The 22,964-nt window shown below is 31.6% G+C and overlaps 1 protein-coding gene across 1 annotated transcript in view; it reads left to right on the top strand.

Annotated features, from left to right (window-relative positions):
- The first annotated feature begins 244 nt into the window (after positions 1 to 244).
- LOC130452730 (cyclic AMP response element-binding protein A-like) overlaps positions 245 to 22,964 on the top strand; it is a 161,996-nt gene continuing 139,276 nt past the window's right edge. Inside the window, exon 1 of the mRNA XM_056792147.1 lies at positions 245 to 934. Coding sequence (XP_056648125.1) covers positions 848 to 934 — 87 coding nt within the window. The 5' untranslated portion in view covers positions 245 to 847. The remainder of the gene's footprint in view (positions 935 to 22,964) is intronic.

Here is a 22,964-nt window from a genome sequence, read left to right as displayed (position 1 = left end):
ACTAGTGCAAATTATCGATAATTTGCACTAGTGCAGTATTATCGCTGAAATTTGATCGTTGCTAGGTAAACATAAAATATTACAGCTTTTTGGTTGGCTTAAATTTTTCGAAGGAAATAGTCAGAATAATGCAATTAGAATATTTATTCCCTTTACATCAGGGTGTGCGTCACTTTTATGTCTTAATAAAAATATGGGAAATTAGGTGTACAAACATATGTTTCCTGTTGTCATACTATACATTAGAAATCAAGTGATAGGTAAACAAAAACAGTGTAAGAACACCCAAGTATCTACTATTTATATAGTTTTGTTGGAAAAAATACGAAAACATGTGCTTCTATAAAATATATGTAATCAGTGAATCGAATAGTAAGTTAATTTTCCATGGCGCACACTTGTCGCGCTGACGAAGCACGATTCAAAACGTGGTTGGTTGGGAAACGCCGACTGCATTCTTGCAACCACATTCACCGTTCACTTGAACTACTGCGTTCGGTAAAAGAAGAGCACACCACGCGCGTATATATCGTATCGCTTCGTACACCGACAGTAAAATCGATCAAAAATTTCAACAGGTTGCCGGTAACTCTTATTCACGCCCTAAATATTCGAATTTACCGCTTTGAAAACTATTGTCGAAGTGCCGGCAAAAACAAACGAGGGGCGTCCTGTTAATTGTTTTGTAATCGAAATGGCAAAGTTTTTTAATTAAGTGTTTAATTTATTTATTGTACCGTTGCAAAGTGAAATTTTTTTTCTTGTTGTGAAGTGTTAGACTAACAAAATTATCGCATTTGTTATATTTTCATTTCTGGATATCACAAAAAGCTTTCTTCGTATCAATATGGAAACTTTCATTGTGGATAAATCTTTTTACGATTTTGGAACTGCTGAAGAACTGAAAGAATTATGGGAGGCTGATTTAGACCCGGTATGTTTTAATTTTCATATATTTCCATATCACTGGTTTTATATAATGTGATGGCAAGAAAAATATATGTAGATTTTTTAATTCTAAATAAAATTATTAATCCCTTTTTAAGATCTATTAAATCTATTTTTGTATGTGTCTAAAAATGAAAAATTCCATATTTCTACTTTGAATATGTGTTGTACAAGTTGTTTGTGAAAACAAAAAGCTTCATAATATTTACGGATACAACGAAAAACTTTAGAAATACATATATTTTATCAAGGAGTTGCCGGGGTAAGAAATCCTCTGTTATTTACTGTACTCAATTCAAAGGAATAATGAAAAAATATAACATAAATAACAAAAATCTTGTTATGATGATATGTTTTAAGATTAACAGTTTTGGTAAAAGAAAAGTCAACATAAATTTACTATGAATCGAATTTTACGTGCTTTTTTCAGCTTCCAATAAAAAAAACCCGTTCCGAATTTGGTGCTAGTATGTCAATGTTGTAAATTCTCATTTACATTCAGCTCCCGTATCTGCTCCTAGTGTAAACTGCAATATTCCCCTAAATACAACAACCTAGGTAGAAGAAAGCTTGTATTTACATTCTGCCCCCGCTCAATTTCCTTTTAGCTTTCGCCTATGAATGACTACGAAATTTTTATCAGAATGCTAGGCGAGAAGATTTGAGTCTTGCCCAAGAAACTGCTCGGTGAGTAGCCTCCGCTCACTTGGGCTGCCATAAAAGTGGCATTTTTCAGAAATCGATCTAAATCTTCACTAAAAATTTTTGTGACTTTTAAATAGGTGCCTTAAAATATCACTTGAGAGAAAAGTTACATAAAGATTGTAAAATTTTAATCCGAAATTTAAACATAATTTTCCTTTGAATCGAATTTTACGTGATTTTTTTCAGTTTTCAATAAAAAAACCCGTTCCGAAGTTAGTGTCGGTATGTTAATGTTGCAAATTCTCATTTACATTCAGCTCCCGTAGATGCTACTAGTGTTACCTACAATATTTCCCTAAATACTATCATAATAGGGTAGAAGGAAGCATTTATTTACATTCTGCACCGTCACTCAACTTACTTTCAGCTTCTGCCAATGAATGACTACGAAATTTTTATCAGAACGCTAGGCGACTCGTACTATTGAATCCTGCTCAAGAAACCACCCACATTTTTCAGAAATCGACCTAAATACTCACTAGAAATTTTGTGACTAATAAATAGGTGCCATGAAATATAAGTTGAGAGAAAAGTTATTATATCAAGATTGTAAAATTTTTATCTGAAATGTGAGACGATGTAGTCCAATAATTTGTTTGAAATAGCAAAAATTGGTTTGCTAGTCCTAGAAATTGCTAAGACTATCACTTACATACTTTTACAATAATTTTTAATTCCCATTCTGTGTATTTTATTTAAAGTAAGTCTAGTTGAAGACGTTGTCACCTTACAGCTACAGCTACAACATCTCGAATGCGTTTAATCACTCATTGGCACGTGCTTTCGATGAACTCGATTCACGGTAAGACTTGTGTAACATTTTTGAAGCTTTTTCGCTTTTCGCGATATTTTATTTTTAATATGTTAAATCGAATTACCTAACTTACATTCATTGAAAACAAACTCGATAATCTCTTCAATCGGGCTATTTAAATGATCTATTTTCGACTCATTTTATATACAAGTATATACAGTTTTATTTGGAAATGATCCACTTTTAATGTAATCTTATCAAATACATACAGGGACTTGAGATACAGTGATTTTTGTGCAAAAATTAGACAAATTCTTCAAATTAAAATTTCAATTTGAATATAACCTTGTAAATAATTTTTTAGTTTTATTATAAACTATCTCCTCTTTTTTGTATTTGTGAGATTACTATTGTTATTTTGTGAGTTATTTTTATTTCTTTTTGGCATTTTTTCTTTCGGTTGATGTGTTTGATATTTGATTGAAAATTTGTGGCCTAAATATTTTCAACCCTGGGAGTAGAGAGGTTGAGATTTATAAAAAACTGTAGCATGGGACTTAAACGGCAGATTTTTTATTTACTTTAAACTGGAACGTTATATATCAAGATTATATGAAGTTTTTGAGAGTCGAAGATAATAAAAATAATGTTAAAAATGAAAAATGATAAAAAATTCGAATTTTGTTCTTTTCAGGTATTAAATGAGGGTTTTAATCATTTTATGAGAAAAAGTGCTTTTTTCCTGCAAATGGGAATAAAAAACGGTTCCAGGCGTTTTGGGGAATAACTCGAAATACAAAGTATAACCATCAATGTATGACCACATATAGCGCTTTTTTTCATTTCTAATTTCATTTTTTAAGGAAAAATCCGACGGATCTGCCGAATAAGTGCGCATTATATAGCTTGTAAAAAAGTATTAATTTACGATATTAATTTGAATTGTCTAGGTGCGTTAGGAGACTCATAAAGTTGTAATATTCGATATTCATCCTATCGAATCAAATTATAATATTGTTAAAGACTTGATAAAATTGAAATTCATTTTATATTTTATAGAACGGAATGTTACAATTCACATTTCTTCCATAAAATGCCTTTTACTCGTAAAATTACTTTCATACCTGTTAGCTATGAGCGGAATATTTATAGACTGCATCTTTTAACTAAAAAGAACATCAGTGCTCCTAGCTTCTTGTATGATTCTTGATACTTAAGAGCTTAAGAGATCGTAAAAATCAGCTCTGAGTATCAAAAATCTTCTCATTTTTCATCATTCATACTTCTAACAATTATAATTGGACAAATAATATCAGTTTCCTAGTATATAAATTACATGTTTGCAATAATTGAGAACGATTTCTTTGGGAAATATGCATTTGTATACGACAATTATGTGAATTACCCAGTTCATTTGAATAAATTAGTTCATAACTAAAAAAATATTTTTTAATCCAAAAGTCCCCTTGAATTACTCTTCATAAAATTGCATTTAATTTCACTGTCCCGAATGAACACATCTGATTTCCACAAGATTGTACCTGTTCATTCTGTATTTCCAGGCAAAGGAATAGGTCGACGGACACCTATTGAATGACCAGATCCCCAAATCTCGATCCGTTGGATTTCTCTTCATAGGGTTGTTGAACAGCAGAGTATTTAAGACGAAATCGGCAAATAAAGGGAGATTCATTTCGCTCTATTACCATTGGATTTTGATTGCGTTTAGGGTATTGCCCAATAGCATTTACTTGATTGATTATTTGTTCTCCTAACTTTTTATTATCTTGTAATTATTAAGGAATGATAATTCAATATTTGTGCTTTGTAACTCTAAATATAGCCATCATATCTAATTATGATTGTATTTGATTCCAGAATTTTTCATAAAACAACATTAAATAATATTTGAACTATTGAATGTATTTCAAATTACAAACTTTCTCTTCATCCTCAAGCCAATATCCGGCGATATTGTCAATATATGTAGATTTTCGTCATAATATAATTCAAAATTGAAGGTAATTTATTTTAAATTCGACCTGTCTCGGCTGTTTAGTTTATCTGAAAGCATTTATTAATGTGTCAATAGTAGATAGTTTTAAATTAAACAAAGTGAGTCATTTTATTATTGTGTTTTTACATTCTAAACATTAATTTTTAGTGAAATATTAATTAATTAACCATTTTGTTAATGACAGTAATTACCAAGGTTATCATCACATTTTTCTGATTCTGTACTAGTGCAAATAGTTGTCAGGTGAAATTTGCCATAGCGATATTTGATGTTATTTGGATTAAGGAAAGGAGTTAAAAATCGCATCAGACGAATTGTATTCAATATTATACTACTTCTAAAATATATATATAAAAATATTGAAAATGAATGCGCTATAGAAAAATTAAAGATTCCTAATAAATATGTTGAAAAATATATAAACCTCAATACAAATTTATTGAAGCAGTAGAACAGCATTCCCAAAATGAATTCTAAAGATCCATAGAAACCTCGACAAGTGTCTACACAAATTTCCATCGTTACATTAGGACAAATGTCCATTGTTAGTAATAGCCAGAAATATTTGGATAGTGTTCCACTAGAAAAAAGTTTGAGAACCTCTGCTGTTAAATTAACACTAACAATAAACTTCAAATTTGAAAATGAAATTTATAGAAATTGATGGTTGTGTTATGGTGGCATCCATAACAAGTGTACAATCAATATAATCAGTTAAGGAAGGTCTTGAGGAAACAGTCTTAAGCATACTTATGTGGATGGTTGCATTACTGCTATAAAAAAAATTAAAATTGAAAGTCAAATATTCTGTTCCCATAAAAATCTCACAATTGTGATTGAACAAGTCTGATAATACGGTACGTTCGGGACCGGCTCGGTGCCGGACTACCAAAAATTGCGGTCTAACGGGCGGTAATTACAAGGTTAGGGTTGGTTAATAATTAAAATACAAATACATACAACGAGATTTTGAGTAGGCTGAGGGTTTACTACAATGTTGATAATGTACTCATCGGTTAGTTCTTGTTCAACAGGTTAGTTCTTCGATTAGAAGTCACTCCTCTACTTCATCTACAGGCAGGTTTTTCAAGGGATTGTCAGCACTTCTAACGACATCCAGAACTTTGTTCAGATCTTTTTGATGGTTCTCTTCCACATCAGTCTGTACAGTTAGGTCAGATGCAGGGTTTGCAGCTGGCCAAAGTTTACTTCAGCATTTTTGGAGTGTTGAATTTTTTACCTGGTTCCAAGACAGTGCAGCTGCATAGAAGGCATCTTTTACTGTGAACTTTTTTTCAAAATTTTCAATAACCCCTTGGTCCATGGGTTCAATCAAAGATGTTACGTTAGGTGGGAGCAGAGTAGCAACAATATTTGCAGAAACTAACTCATCTACTGGCGGGTGGGTTGGGTTATCCTTGAGATATTTAGTTTTGTTGACATTAATATCTTAATTTAGGTGCATAACTGTTAAATTATTTACTCATAACGCAAAATGTGCATTATGAGTAAATAATTATCCCATAAAATGATAAGTAACATATTTATAAGAAATTTAGCAAATATTATGATAAATTAACAAACAAAAGTATATTAAACAAAAAATGTAGAACGCCTTTCTTTACTAAAGGAAATTCTCAACAACTATTAAATTACGTATTTAATGAATATGATCTATAAGTCATTAAGGACAATAAAACCGTTTAAAAATATTTTACTGAACTAAAATCTGAAATAATATTTCATATTTTGTACATAGGACAGGTATTTGATTATTTAGGAAATAGATTATGAAGTCATGAATTCGATAAAAAAAAAATAAAACCTAAGTATAAACCATGTAGTATTAAAAAAACATAGATACATTTAATGATACAAATTCAAACAGAGGCAAATACAAGAAAAATATACGTAGAGATGAAAAAGTTATCAATGATGAAAAACACATAAACGATATGAACAAAATTTACACTTCTATTGCATAAATTTCGATGCAACAGTGAATAATTTGAATAGCACTCACGATTTAATTTATATGGCTTCCATTTCATAAATTGAGTTACTTGAAGTATGGAGGGTTTAGATAAGAATAGCTGTCTGTATATTTGTAAGTCTCTGTAGAAACGAGTTGATTTCATTTGGCGCCACAATACATACATTTTTAGGGTATATTTAGCAAATAATTTTGATGTATTATCATAACACAGATTTGGAATTCATACCACACCTACATCTGCTAGCTATTTTAATATTTCATCCATAGATTATATCTGTGATGCAAGATAATTGTGTCGTTAGTGAATATTAATTTGTTAGCTCCTATCCAGAGACCTCTATTCCATGCCTTTAAAACAAAAATATGAACTGAAATGAGCTTTGTTCGTAGGTCTAATACCGATTCAGTTCAGGAGCAAGTGCCATCTTAAATTGTCGTTTGCAGTTCGATTTTTAATGATTTTTAATGATCCGAATTTTTGGATCACATCGATTCAGTTTATTATCGATTACAAATCGGTTATAGCAGTTATCGGATTTTTTAATGTAAATATATATTCAACTGTTTTTTACCTCACTTTCCAAATTTGGTAGATTTAACACACAAATGACAAAAATGTATAACAATAGTTAGTAGTAAGACTCAATAGGTTAGGTTAGGTGATTAGGTCCTTAATCATTAGCGGTAAAATAAAATCCTAAACTCGTTCGTAATCAAGCATGCGAACTCTAGCTATCCTGAATTGATAATCAACTGGATCGGAATCGATCCTGTTTGTAACCTATGAAGAGAGCGAGATCAAGCACAATGTCCCACGCCTTAATGGTTTCCGATCTTAACCTGAAGATGTCAGCACAATACTAGTCTGGAAATATATTTGCGCAAGCTTTTAGAGATTCTGAATAAAATTTCATCTATTTTGACACTTATACAGTCGTATAAGTGAGTCGCTGTGAATATATTTTTTTAAATTTTTCATAGCTTAATTCAAACGTAGCCGTATCAGCTTGACTAACGATGAGCGTACCACCAAATGGTTTTAGATGATCGATGGATAAGGTTATAAAGATAGAAAAGGCTAGAGGCAAATCAAAAGAACATATTTGATATATACTAATCGAAGAATTATGTAAGCGTAAACCTTCCGTGTCCTGAATGCGATATTTGTTCACTTTGGACCGAAAGCGCATTCGAATGAAACTTTCGCAGGCCTTATTGGTGCGGTTCAAACAAAATGTGTCGAATATTTTGTATCGACTCATAACTGTAGATTTGCAAAAGGCGAACCTGCTCCGAAAAAGTCAGACAAATACATCGAACGGAAAAATGATTCCTTCCGTTTTTTGTGATATTCATGGAATTATGTTTATCGACTATTTTAGAAAAGGTAAAACAATAACAGGAGATTATTAGGCTTGATAGGGTAAAGGAAGAAATTGAAAGAGGTGAATGTTTTCCATCAAGACAATACTTCTTCTCACACTTCGATAATTGCCATGGCTAAAATTCACGAATTGCACATCGAATTGTTTGATCACCCACAGTATTCACCACATCTGGCCCACAGCGACTTGCTGTTTCCTTCCCCTAGAGTTTCAATTACAGGAGAGTAATTCTCATCAGACGAGAATATTATCGCTTACGTGAATACCTATTTTGATGAAGTTGAAGAAGACTATTATTTGGAAGGGTTAAAAAAGTGCGAACATCTTTGAAAAAAGTATATAGACTAAGAATGAAACTTTATTGAAAGGTAAAAATGATGATATGGAAAAAATCTATTGTTTTATTGTTAGGCTGGCAACTTTTCAAACAACTTCGTGTACATATAAATAGACATATTGATTCATACTTAAATATATTTTCCTCTTCATTTTAATGTCTCGAATGGAGACATTTGGCGCACGCATAGTCAGAGCCCCAAATCTCAATCCGTTGGATTTATTTTATAGGGGTTGCGCACAGCAAAGCATTTAAGATGAAATCAGCAAATAAAGATAGAAGGTCTGAAAATTTGATGTAACATTTTTACTTTTTTCCCAAACACTTCAAAGTAAGGTACTTATGTTAAATATTCAAGAACCTATCCAGTATTTCCATTTGAGGACTTATTTTTTCGTATTATACAAGGACGGTTTGACGAAAAATTTCACTAAAGTAATTATATTGTTAGCTTTCGCCATGTTTCTGTTGTAATTTTTCAAAATTTACATAATGATATATCGGTATACCAACTATATAAAGAAAATAATTTCTATGCTGGGTAAATATGGAAAAAAGATTGTCGTTTTGATGCTAAACGCAAGAAAAATACGAGTATACTTGTTTGAAGAGAAAAGCAACCGCATTTGAAGAGGAAAATATTTTCCATCAAGGCAACGCATCTATTCATAGTTCGATGATTGTCATGGCTAAAAATTACGAATTGTACATATAATTTTTGATCACCCACAGTATTCACCAGAACTGGCTCCCAGCGACTTTTTGCTGTTTCCGTACCCTAGAGTTTTACTTACAGGAAAGCAATTCTCATCAGATGAGAATGCTATTTGGAACCATTAAAAAAGTGCGAACATCTTTGGAGAAAGTATGTAGACTCAGAATGAAACTATATTGAGAGGTGAAAATAATTACGGAAAAAATCTCTTATTTCATTGTTAGGTTGGCAACTTTTCATACAATTTCGGATACATATAACTGGACTATTTCCTTTAGTATGTACACTCATATTAGATTGTTATTCAGTTAGAAAACATTTTAATATCTGATAAATATATCTAAATCTTTTGATAAATATGATAACAGATACTTATCAGAGAGGACATTTTGTTTCTTTCATCTTTAATAGATTTGAAATTATGTTCCTTTAGGAAAAGTAGAATATATATGTAGACACACAGGTCCTAAAACTAGTTTTAAGAAATTATACGTTATACGAGGTAGTGCATAATTATGTACACTTTATATATACATCTGATTTATAAGAGTAAATTGAGAAACTTATTTTTTCGAATATTTGTAATATGACGATGACAATTTTGTTTGATCTACCATAGGCGTAGATACCTCATTTTAAAAATTTATGATGTTTATAAATACTGCAATCGGATAATTATAAATTGGACGGCATTATATGGCATTATTTAATTGTAGTCCTACTTGGAGCTTAGAAAAAAATCATTATTATACCTCTTTAACTTGCTACAACTGAATATTAAATAATAAAACGTAAATAGACGAGTAAAATATACCTGCCTGTAAGGAAGGTTGGTTTAAACAGGATACCAGACGTGAACTGAGCCTTTTTGTACCCCATTCGTTTTTCCAAAGCTCTTCACGGTTTGCTGCTATAACTTTCTTTACGAGCTCTATAACCTCTTTACTCAGTTCTGGAGACCTATTACATTTTCGTAATTCTGATTTTACGTTTGCTCATATTAACTCTGTAGGGTTAAATATGCAATAGTGAGGAGGTAGTCTGAGAATTGTATGACCCTGTTGTATGCACAGTTTGTCAATATAATAAATTGCCTCTAACTTTGGACCTTTACTAACAGTACACAATTCCTCGTTTGATGGGCAGTTTTTACGATCGTTGACAGGAATAGGAATATTCTTCTCAGACATAAATGTTACTACTCTGTTACTATTACTCTTAAGGAGTTGCCGCGAGTGGTAGGATGCGTTGTCCATAACTATTACTGTATTTGGTGGAATGTTAGGTAAAAGCTGTTCATTAAACCACTTTGCAAATAATTATACTTTCATATCTTCATGATAATCAGCTGCACAGTTTTTAATTTTTTCAGTAGATATTACTAAAGTATTAGACACGAAACCGTCTTTGCTTCCAGCGTGTAATATTATAATGCTTTCCCTTTAGAACAAGGCCCAATCAAACAGCAATTTTTACTCCACCACTCACCAACCTAACCGAAATTTACTATATCATGACAGTCAAACCATGTTTTATATAGATAAATTATGTGTCTATTAGAACTTCGGTATATATTTAAAATAACTTCGTGTGTTTGTGTATGTAAATCTTTATTATCAAATTCATATCTGTCTTTTTCTTACTACACTGTGCAATTCTATCTTCACTTTGCCCATGGTCTAAAGAACGCTATATTTCTATTTTTTATGAATTAAATAAATCTCACCAAGCCACGCCAGCGCTTCTCCCAGACTTTGCAGCAAAAATATTTCGAAGAAATTGTGTACATCCTGTTTTCATTGGTAAACAGTTGAGATGATGAATTTTGATACACATTCATCAAATCTACGTGGACTGACGGTTTGTTAGATGTTTACCGAAGTGTCGTGCGTATTTATGAAATATTGATTGTTCCTCGCATAACTGTCTTCTGCAATTGATATTGAAACAACTTTGATATCATATCACACCTAGTCAATCTCATATAAGTACTGGCTAGTTTTGAAAAGTAAGAAAGAGTCATGCCACTTTTTCAAATTTCTTATTTAAATGCAATTTAAAATTAGATTAGATCATTAGCAGTTCTCACAATAAATGGAGATAACTTTGGACCAACTGTATTTTCACCTTGATCTTAATATCTTCTTTATTTGACTTCAATCACAGTGTCTAGGTATCTAAAATAAAAATATACCCAATAGTATTAGTAAATCATTTCCAATTGTGATGAATGCTTGTACATTTCCATTATTTTATACTACGAGTATAGTACTTATTGAAAACTTCTGCGTAGATTTCAGTGTTGTAGTATTTGAATTTGGAACTTGCAATACTTTTGTTAATTCTTCAATTCTTGCGTTATCAGTTTGATAAATATTCATTACGAATATATACTTAACTAGTTGGGTTTGTACATAAAAGTTTGTGTAGTTGAAATCTTATTAAATAAAATTCTCACTTATTTGTGTATTTTTAATAACTAATTCAATATTTCATGTTTAGAGCCATATTTTTCAGAAAATGCAACATAACTAAACAAAATATAATGTTTCATGCTTGATACGTCGCTCGATCAATACATTGCGATTCACCTTACAATTTACCGTTTTAATTGATGGCAAGAATTTCATATTTTGACGTATATCATTCAACTTCACGTGGACTATCGGTTTCTCTTGATTGTTGTATACGACTAGTAAACATCACTTTCCGTTTCATTATTTTGATTATATGCTGTGGATAGCGAAATGAGTTTTTCAAAAACAGCTTTTGCTTCTCGAAAAAAAGAATTATATATACATCCTTGTATACATCTCGAATAAATATAACTATATGAGATAAAGATTATGGTCATTATATTTATTAGACTAAGAAAATTGGTCCCCAACTGCATATTCTGGAGTAAGTTCCTGATTTTTATATTTTGAATCTGGGATAGTTGAAAAAAGATAATAGAAATTTTTCTAAACACGGTAAGACAACTTCAAGTCGTATATCTTCTAATTTCACACAAAATTGGTCCTTTGTTTTCGCTATTACTGAGCTTAACAGAGTTAGGGTGGCTAGAGTTTAGGGGACTATAATTACACCTTAAAAAATTTATGAGTGAAAAACGTTCTAACAACTACGGATATCAATTTCAGAGAATATTTTTAAATGATTATAACAAAGTTATAGCAATTTAAAAAATTGAAATTTTATGGTTACAAGCTGAAAGAAATTTTTTTTAAATCCTAAGCATACTTCAAAAACTATATAATTTTTTTTCGTTAAGGACTATGGGTGGAAATAACATTTCAAAAATTTAAATTGTTATCACTCCAACAATTAAATAAATTCTATGAAATTAACATCTCATAAGCTCGTAACAACCATAACTGTAAATATTAATTATAGGGAAAAACTACAAGGGATCATTTTTATGATTAAAAGATCTACAACTTTGATGTAAACTTTCTTCCCAATTTTTAACGTTCGTCCCAAATTGAAAAAATATATTTCTGATCTATTTCTAACACTTGAAAGTAACTTATTTATATCAAATATTCAGAAACTTATCCAGCATTTGCATTTGAGGACCCATTTTCTCTTACTATGTGAGGACCGTTGGACGGAATAAATTGATGATTCATAAGTAAAAAAAAATATTTTTTATTAAATATTCCGCTTGAATTAATCTCCATAAAATTCCTCTTCATTTCAATGCCTCGAATGGACACATCTGGTTTCCACAATATTGTACCTGTTCATGCAGTATTTTCAGGCAGATGGAAAAGTCGACAGAGACTATTGTATGGTTAGATCTCCAAATCTCAATCCGTTGGATATTTTTTTATAGGAGTTGTTGAACAGTAAAGCATCCAAGACGAAATCGGCTAATAAAGATAAAGATCTACAACTTTGATGTACAATTTTTACCGTTTTTCTCAAATTACAAAAAATTATTGACAGATCTATTTCGGACACTTCAAAGTAAGTTATTAATATTAAATATCCAGCATTTCTATTTGAGGACCTATTTTTTCGTACTAAAAGAGAGCGGTTTGACGAAAAAGTAACTTTTCAATATTTTCACTATAGTGATTATATTGTTAGTTTTCGCCATGTTTCTGTTGTAATTTTTCAAAATTTACATAATGGTATATCAGATATATAAGAAAAGAAAAGTCTTAGTCTTAGAAAAATACGGTTTGCTTCAGCTTATTATGGACGGCAAGATAGCAGGTAGGAGAGGGTTAGGTGGAAAGAAAAAATCTTGGCTGAAAACCTACGCGAATGGTTCCAAATACCAGAAGCTTCGAATATAATTCATGCGGTGCAAAATAGAGAAGTCTTTCAAATGATGGTCGCCAATCTTCGGAAGAAGAAGGCATTGAAAGAAGAATATCAGTTTTACTAACTGTATAAAGAAAATGATTTTCGATGCTGGATAAATATGGGTAAATAGTGTCGTTTTGATGCTAAGAAAAATACGACTATATTTGTTTGAAAAAAGTAGCTTTGTTCCGTCACAACAATGCGCTCGTTCATCCGAAAACATTATGATTTATTTCCTCAACTGCCATATTCACTTTATTTCGCTTCCACCGATTACTTTCTCTTTCTAAACTAAAAATATCTTGGTAGGAAACGATTGCAAACAAACGAACAGATTGTGGAAAAAGCGGATGAGTATTTAGCGGAACCGAAGAATTATTTTTTTTTTTTTTGATGGTTGGAAGAGATTAGAGAATATTATGTGGGAGAATAAAACATGATTTTTTCCAATAATCTAACTTGTTCACCTCAGACCGTTTTCGTATGCAATATTTTAAGATACCCAGTTTCTATTTATTTGTTTTTATAATTTTTTCTCATAAATTAATCATCCATTTAATTGAGAAATTATGGTTTCAATTCATTGTGACTCTGAGAAAGTTATTGGGCAACCTATAATGGATTAAGACTATAGGTTGCATTTAGCAAATTTGTCTACTATATATATATATATATATATATATATATATATATATATATATATATATATATATATATATATATATTATTTGAAAATGTCCAATTATAATCAATTTGCTGAAAGCGACAATCGGTGATAAAATCAGTACCGTTTCGCTGTGTTAAAAAGGATCTTCAGCTAATTAGCAGCGTTCAATGGCTCAAATTTATTCAGTCGAATTCAATGTCTGAGTCTTGAGTACAATTCGTGATTACTATTATATAATTAATCACTATAAAATCCTTATTGTGTGCAGTTTTTACAAGATATTTTATTTAATGGTTTTTGTAAAATTATTATTGAACAAGTCATAATTGGTTTGCTATGTACATCGCAAAATAATGATTAGACATCTTTATTATAAATTAAATCCGTAGATTAAATGAAAAATATAATTATGGTAACCGTCAATACTATATGGCCATTGTGAAAACTTACAATACCTTTACAAATACCGAGGGACCATAATTATAATCTTTTGCAAAGAGAGAGAGAGAAATACCTTATTATCAAAAAAATTGTTACAATTTGTAGACAAAAGCTTGTAAAAACTAAAAAGCAAACATAAAAATAACTAAATAAAGATAGAAATAAAATAAACTTTCAATATACAGAAGAAAACCCCAATGTTTCAATTGGCAAGTGATTGTGCATTTTTTTGCATTGTAAAATATTGAGCCCTAATTCTGAACGTGGAGAAGGTAGATAAGGGTCATGCTAGACGTTCCTAAGTGGAAAGCCGTGCACGGCCTTTCCGAAATTGGAATAGCGTGCTTACGAATTAGGCAAACGAATTAAAAGATGAATAAGGAAGGAGAGTCAGAATTTTTAATCTTTTAATGAAGTCTCTGCAGTAAGTTCTGCTGTTTAGTCCGTGTAAATATCTAACAGTTCTCTTTTGTAATTTGAAGATTCGTTCAAATTGAGTCGCACCACACGTACATCAGAAGGCAAGGGCATATCGGAGATGCGACTCAATAAGAGCATAATAAACTGTTAAGGAGGTGGATAAGCTCAGTTCTTTGGAAACTGATCTAAGCGCAAAACAGGAGGAGCCTAATTTTTTAAATAAGGCGGCAATATCTAACTCTAATTTCAAGGAATTATCCACAACAAGCCCTAAGTTTTCCTGATTTAAGGACGTCAATGGTGATGTTATTTAATAAAAAAGGCAGTAATATATTTTTATACGATAAAACTTTAGTTTTAAAAGCGTTGAAACAGAGAAGATTAGAATCAAACCATGATTTAAGATTTAAGGGTGATTAGGTCACTAGAAGTGCCGTGAGGTCAGGGTTGCTCCAAGAGAAACTAGTTTCGTCTGCAAATAAACATATTTAGATAGGCGATGTCGTTTATAAACAGAAGAAGTACTGAGCCTTACTTAAAAGAAGACATCGTTGTATCAACCCTTACAAGCTGACTTTGGTTGGTAAGGTATGACTTAAATCATGCGAGAGGTGTTTCCCTGAAACCGTAGTACTACAATTTGTTAATTAAAATATTATGAATAACATAATCGAGAGCCTTAGAAAAATCACAAAAAGTGGTTGCAATGGAGTGATGGCTGTTTAGGCTAGAGTAGACATTATTTAGGAGGGAGAATATAGCATCATTTGTAGCCGGGTAGTCTCAGCGACCAGGTCAAGCTTAAAATATTTTTCTTAGACGTGAGACAGAGAGATTTCTATAACTACGTATAAACCACTGACACACTTTATACTTACAAATGAACTGCAGAAATACTAGGTATTTTGGATTACTGCTTGTGAATGAATGTCATTATTTCGATAGCTCTTAGTATTTTTTCACAGATTCTAAGATTAATGTTGGCTAAGAAAATACCCTATTTGAATAACGATTAAATAAGATATTAGCCCCTATTGTATGGATGTTTTCAATTTCGGAATTTGCCACTTCTACTTGAAAAAATATATAAATAGAAATGCTTGTTGCTATTTCTTCTGTTTTGATTTGAATGTTTTTATTGAGAGTTTTATTTTCAATTTTTTTTATTTCGACAAAAAGAAAGGGTATATCCTTACATATTCTATTTATATCTATCTGTTTATTTGTTCATAAGTTTGTCAAATTAAAATAATAGGCATCGACCGTGTGAGTCATGATTTACAAATTTGTTTTTTACAAACATATTAAAGAATTTGCGAAAAGTATTCTATAGGTACTCTCGTGTGTCAAGAGGATTGATTCTGCTAGTGAGTTTGTTGATGGGTTTATAAATACTTGTCGTCTGAAACTATACATGTGGCTGTAATTAGGATTATTGGAGATTATTCTTAAAAAAGACATGGATGAGAGTAGTTTTATGCCTTAGTTATTTAGCTTGTTCGTCATCAGATTATGAAGCGTTGTAGGGCTCACATTTGATAGTATAAGCCGGACTGCTGGTGTAAAAAGTCTTGTAGCCTGTAAAATTTGACCATTTATTTTAATTTTCCCATACGTACTGGTCAAGTATATACACATCCGGTTGTGGGATAACGTCGAGAAAATAGAATAATTTCTCTTAGTAGGATTAAAAAATCCTTAACATTTTCATTATTAATTGCAGGAAAAATAATTGCAGTTTTGGAAATCGTTGTTGAGTGAGTATTAAAGGGTAGGAGTTTTGTGAATTTGTGTAGTCAGAAGTTTCACTAGCTATAATTTTCATATCTGTTGTTAGGTGCCTGAGTACGTACCTGTCTTCCAATTAGTATTTATCATATCTCTGTGGTATTTAGCCGGTTTTTTAGTAAAGTTGACAAAATGACGCCGATTGTTTACAAATAAACTAGTTTATTTGGCATGAGTGAAAAAACTGACACTAATATTTACTATCCTGTTTATAATCGAATTTCCATTAATCAAAAACCAATGTTAAATTGGGAAATTGTTAACAGTCGACACAAATGTTGTTTACAAGTCAATTGCCAGGGCTGAACCTCATGTGTAACCTGGTGTTTAATTCTTTTACTTAAAATGGGCATGAGATAGTCCTACGTTCTTTGAAGTGCTAGGCAACTTTTGAGATCAAACAAGGGGTGGCATTTGGTTTATGGTGGAAAAACAAAAGAATGATCATTATTCTCGCTAAGCAGTTTTACACCTTTATAGTATGACGGTTACTATAGTTTTTTTTTAAAAATAAGAATCAAAAGGATAAGAACTAAATTTAGAATTAAAAACTGAAAATAAACCGGATGAACGCATAATATATTCATATTTACAACTCCAATTAATAAATTTTTCATGGCCTCTTAGTCAGATGACGGTGTTTCCGTTCTTCTCCAAATAAATATCCAGGAAGTTAATTACATTGGTCTGAAAAAAATTTGTTGGTTTTGAGTTTTTATTGGGTAAGGATTTCATGTTCAATTAGATTTATTTTAGACGACCCTGATATAGGATCCGTATCCTCTAGAGGGCTTGAGTTTGAACATTTTTGGCTTATATAAAAGAGACATATGTATGGAACTGATTTGCTTTGTGGAGTAAATTTTATGATGAAATTGACGGGGCTTATGTAAGCAAATTAATATTCCAAGCATTTTTAAAGCGAAAGTTATACTTCCAAAAAAATCAAAAATATATCTATTAGATATTCATCTATTATTCATGAATATTCTTATCTGTATTACTCAAATTATAAATGCCCTGTAAACCCAGTTGGGATATATATTTTTGTGAAAATGTCCACCTTGGTTATGATATTAACACATTGTTTACTGTTGCTAATATATAAACACTGTCTAATTCGCGTTTCTATAACGAAATTATCGTCTTCAGGCACTAAATACCAACTGTTTACTTCCAATATTTCTGAATGTGAAACGCGCGTCAGCAGTGTAATTTTGTGTTTTGGTGTAGTAGTAACAGTAAACAGTGTGTTCAGTAAAGTTGGAAAAACATTTAATTTCATTCATTACCATGTTAACTGATTTGCTTATAATACATTGTTTTAATATACCAAGCATTTCTCTATATTGTTATTCAATTGACTATAACACTTTTATAGTAAAGGTTTAACAGTAACCTCCACATTACAAGAGAACACTCGCTTGGTTGTTCGTTAGTAAGTCAAAAACTATGTATTAGACTTGTAGTCGTAGTCTATTCGAACCTCCACAATTCTCTGGAATGTATTCTCAAGGAAACACTGAATTTTTTCGTACTGCTTATTTTCGATTTGATATATTTATTTACCAATTAAATGTTACTATTCTACGTATCCATGTTTTTAGGTACAGTGTATAGTTTTCTCTAATATTTTATAAATCGGTAATTGTTTATTTATGTTTTTTATAATTTCGATATTTTCTATACCTGTATGAGATATTACACAAAGAAGCTTTTTTTGGATATATATTTAAACCTTCTAAAAAGAACAGCTCCACCGCTACCAAACCAACTAATGTTCAACTCAGGTATTGAAGGAAAACAATTTTAGTAAAATGTATAGTTTTATTGATAATTTTTTATACATTGTTTTTGTATTCTTGTAGAGATAATTTCTTTGATGGATCTAAAGATTACGATTTTAAGCCTACTTATTGTTTTTCAATTTATATGAAATACAACAGAATTGATAGTAAATATCCTATAAGTAGTACATCATGGCGCACGAACTTTGATAAGCAAATTGATAACACTAATGTCGTGGGACGTTAAAAATGGAAATAGGGTTTATCATTTATATATATGTAAATTGTTGGCAAATGTAATATGTATCCAGTAAGTAAAAGTAAACTTATTTTAGATAGTAGAATGAAGTTACGTAAACGTAGGCAAAATAATATAGTTACGCTACTACAAAAGTAGGATTTTATGGAAATGGAATGGGCAAAAGAAATAAATCTTTCTAGAAACTACGATATAAAAATGACATTAAGCATATGAAATTAGCTTAATAATTCAAATTAAAGTATATTGAAGAATTAATGAAAAGCTAGACTGCTTTTGGTTTTGCGGTCTCGGTTTTGTTTTGCAAAAAAGTAATACCATATGATTCAAGACATCCTGTGGTATGTGTTCCTCAATTTATAATATATGAAAATGAAAATAAAACGAGTATATGAATATTGGCCTCAGAAACTTTAGGTTTCGGTATTTAGAAAGTTATAAATGAAGAATTATTCTTTGAATTAGTCCAGTGAACAACGGTTTTTACCTTAGATTTCCATCAAGACGCATCGATTTGCTTGAAATTTTCAGTAGATAGTAAATACCTTAAAAAGCAAAGTCTTTCCTATGCCGTGCTTTCACCCCAACTAAAGGGCGGTAATTTTTTTTATGAAACCAAACGTAGACATGATAGTTTTTGACTTATTGGTGACTTTTGTAGAAAAAACCTTATTTTTAATCGATATTTCCTAAATAACTCAACTATTGCAGATTTGTGAAAACTCTTGTCAATAAATCTGGGGCGATTGCTGTTTTTTCCTGGCGTATATTTTCCTTTAGCTGACTGATGTTCCTCGGATTGTTCATTTAGACTTTATGTTTGAGGTGTCCCCACAAAAAAATCAAGAGGCGTCAAGGCCACGTGGGGACAAAGGGATATCACCTCTTTTGAAAATTAGTCTTGCGGGAAACATCTTGTCTTGTTGGAACCAAGTTCTCGTATTCGCTATTCTTGATCTCACAGGTTCTGGAGTTCCTTTCCTCTAACATCGCAACATAGCGGTCGGTGTTAACGATGATGTTTCGTCCTCGGGGATCTTCGAACTAGAAAGGGCCAATAATTCCTTTGCTTGAGATTGCTGCTCATACCGTTACTTTCTGACAATGCAGTGGTTTTTTGTCGGTTTACGAACCCATTTAAATGAAAATGAGTTCATCTGAAAAAAGGATGTTGTCAAAAGTGGAAAATCGACTAAACATTTCTTCAGCAAATGCCAACCTTGCCTTAAAATCAGTATTTTTCAATTCCTGTGTTAGCTGGAGCTTATAAGGATGCAGTTTAAGATCCAACTTCAAAATTCGCTGTTAACTTCGTCGCGACAAGTTTAAAGCCGTCGATCGCTTCCGAGTAGACACATGCGGATTTTCTCGTACTGACTCCTTCACCCTATCAATATTGTCTGTGGTCCTAGACGTTCTTGGACGACCTGTTGCTGGTAGTTAAAACGTGGAACTGATCTCTTCAAAACGTTTAACCCACATGCGAACACAAAAAGCGTGACTATTTCCGTCGAGGTGACTCTTGGCTACTAAAGCTCCACGAGTGCACCAATTTAACCACGCTAGGCTCCCCCCGCTCACGCACTGTTTACCTCGCAATAAAAGATGATGCAATATGCACGTTCTACTGCGTCACCCTGTATTTTAACATTATTAAAGGATAAAGTATTTGAATGGGCAGTAATTCTCAAAATATTGTGCTGATGAAACTAAAAACTAAAAGTGCGTGGACAGTACCTCCGTTTTCCTGTGAACACGTGATTATAAAGTTGAATTTTGCGCTATATCACTTGGATAATAGATTACTAGAGTTGCGGATTGTTTTCCGATAGTTCGATCTTACAGACTCAGATACATGAGTCAGAGTGTGGTGACGACTAGGTAAAAGATTTGCTCAAGCGTATGTTGCCGAGCGAATTTCATTTGGTGAAGAATCACTTTTGGTATTGATAATCGTGTCTTTTGAAGCTAGCACATTATTCTAAACGGGACGTTGAATACGGTATAAAACCACGTTGTACAGTTCATGGATATTCTTGTAGAAAACTCAACGTCTTATACATAATAATTCACGACCCTTCACTAATCTTGACGATGTTAAAATCACAAGATTTATCTGACTGCTTTTAGATTAGATTTGAATTCTATAGAACATGTCTGAGATGAGATGGTGAGACATTTACAGAAACATGCGCTGGTGCTCAGAACTGCAACATATTGAAACAGAAATGGGAAAATCTAGATAGAAAATTTACATTGAAATTTTCGTTACTCAATGGAATACAAACAAAAATATTCTTTTTTTCACTTTTCTTCGATGTTTGTTTGAGTGAGTCCGCAATGCGTGACATAATTTTGGTTTGAATTTTGAAGTCGTTGAACATCCCAAATCCTCCACAAATTAAAAACACTTATTTATAATTGATGTATTTTTTGTTCCTAGTATTTTATATTGAATAAATAATATCCCTTCAATCACAATAATTAATTAAAATAAGCACAATATTTCACAAAAAGCAATAATAGTTTTTTTCTTCAATAATACTGTTTTTCAATTGAAAAATTCTCAGGTTGCTATTAAATTCCAATTTATTTTCTAGTGAATAACAATCCAAACATTCTGAATTTTTTTCAAAAGTTTATATCATTTCGTTTAAACGCAAAAATGAATTTAGGTAATTTAACTATCGTGTACATATACTCGTTCACGGGTACCTAGAGGTGTGGATTAATGAAAATTAATATAGGACACATGCCAGTCTTTAATCATCTGTGGTGAAATGGTAAGATGAGGTCGCTTTTTTCATGTGTGGTTTTGTTGGTTCCGTCCTTTTTTGTTGACGATGGCTCTCTATTACCTTCTGTTTCTGGTTATTTCCATTTCAGTTAATTCTTTTTTTTTCGTACAGGTCTGCCTCTTTAGTTTTTGCCCGTTGTATTATAATTTAATGCTGGTCTGGTTGTAATTATTGCTTTCCGAAGCATATTATATATTTATCTTCATTTCTGCTTCTTAATTGTTACGTTTATTTTCTTTTCTTCAGTTTTGTTCCAAGAGTGTTCATTTCTTATCCTGTTTGAGCTAACAAATTTTGCATATAACTCGTAGGCATCTGTTAATGAACGTTCGAATTTAATGGAATATCTTCCTATTATATTTCCATGTTTCACCCCCAAATAACAGAACAGATTTAACATTGCTCTGAAACAGTCTTAATTTTGTTGTTCTTGAGTCATTTTTCGAATCACCTTTTGTACTTAAACTTTGCTGCATAAATAGATAAAATAGATGGAACTTCCAGTTTCGGTTTTGTTGTTTCGTGATATCTTTGCTTTTTTTACTGTTTATTTTTAGTCCATCTGGTGTTAAGTGATTATGCATTCGGTTAGTTTTCTCTTGCATGTGATTTCTATCTGTCGTTAATAATAGTTGATTCCTGACTTTTTATCCTTTGTTTTAATTGTTGTCAAATCTATTACAATATTAAAAAGGGTTGGCGGCAGCACATATCTAAGTCTCATTCCCCTTTTCGATTTTGATATGCTGGTATAATTTTTCTTCGTGCTGTATCCTGGTCTGTCATAGAATAGTTGTGTTATCCTTGTGTACTTATCTGATAGTCTGTACTATTTTATTTGTCGAGTCGAATGCTTTTTCGACACCTATAGATAGAAAACAGATACCTCCATTTTGCTCTATTGCATACAGTATTTGTGCAATATTAATAGTTCAGAATCATCAAGATATGTTTTAACAATGTAAAAAGAGAATTAACTATTGAGAAAATAGTACGTTTAAAAAATCATGTGATATGTTCAAGCAAACACCACAAAATCCTTACACAAAGCTAGTCAACTATTTTACAACAGACGATGAAAAAATATCCAAATTGCGAGATGACTTTAATTGTGTGTTCGGCAGTATATTGACTAGACTGACAACAATAAGAATTTTTGCCACTGTAGTTTGGGTTTCCATCGCTTTTAGATTCCTTTGGAGTGTGTCATAACAGCACCACGGATAAAAAAGATGAACGTTTCTCGGAACCAAATTCCCTACTGGTTTCCGAAATGACTGCTAGCGGGATGAATCAAATACCTAATGTACTAAACGTGACTTAATTGATTTATTTTTTGAATGTTTCGTGAACTCGATAAATAAATCTGTATTTGCCATTGTTGAAATATTCAAAATATTTGTATTACTTCTCACCTAAAACAAATCAAAACACCTGCAGGAATTGTTAATCATGAATTTGCACATTGTTGTAAATCGGAATTTTCTAAACAGGGTGATTAATTACCATTACATCATAGACTACTGCAATCAAGCTATTATTTAGAGTAAAATATAAGGCTAGATGTGGATAAGGTGTTTGGTAGAGGATTGGCAATCGAACATTGTTAAGGTTAGTTACATTCGAATAA

The sequence above is a fragment of the Diorhabda sublineata genome, chromosome 2 (assembly GCF_026230105.1).
Source record: "Diorhabda sublineata isolate icDioSubl1.1 chromosome 2, icDioSubl1.1, whole genome shotgun sequence".
Lineage (NCBI taxonomy): Eukaryota > Metazoa > Arthropoda > Insecta > Coleoptera > Chrysomelidae > Diorhabda > Diorhabda sublineata.
This window is presented reverse-complemented; position numbering and strand designations above follow the sequence as displayed.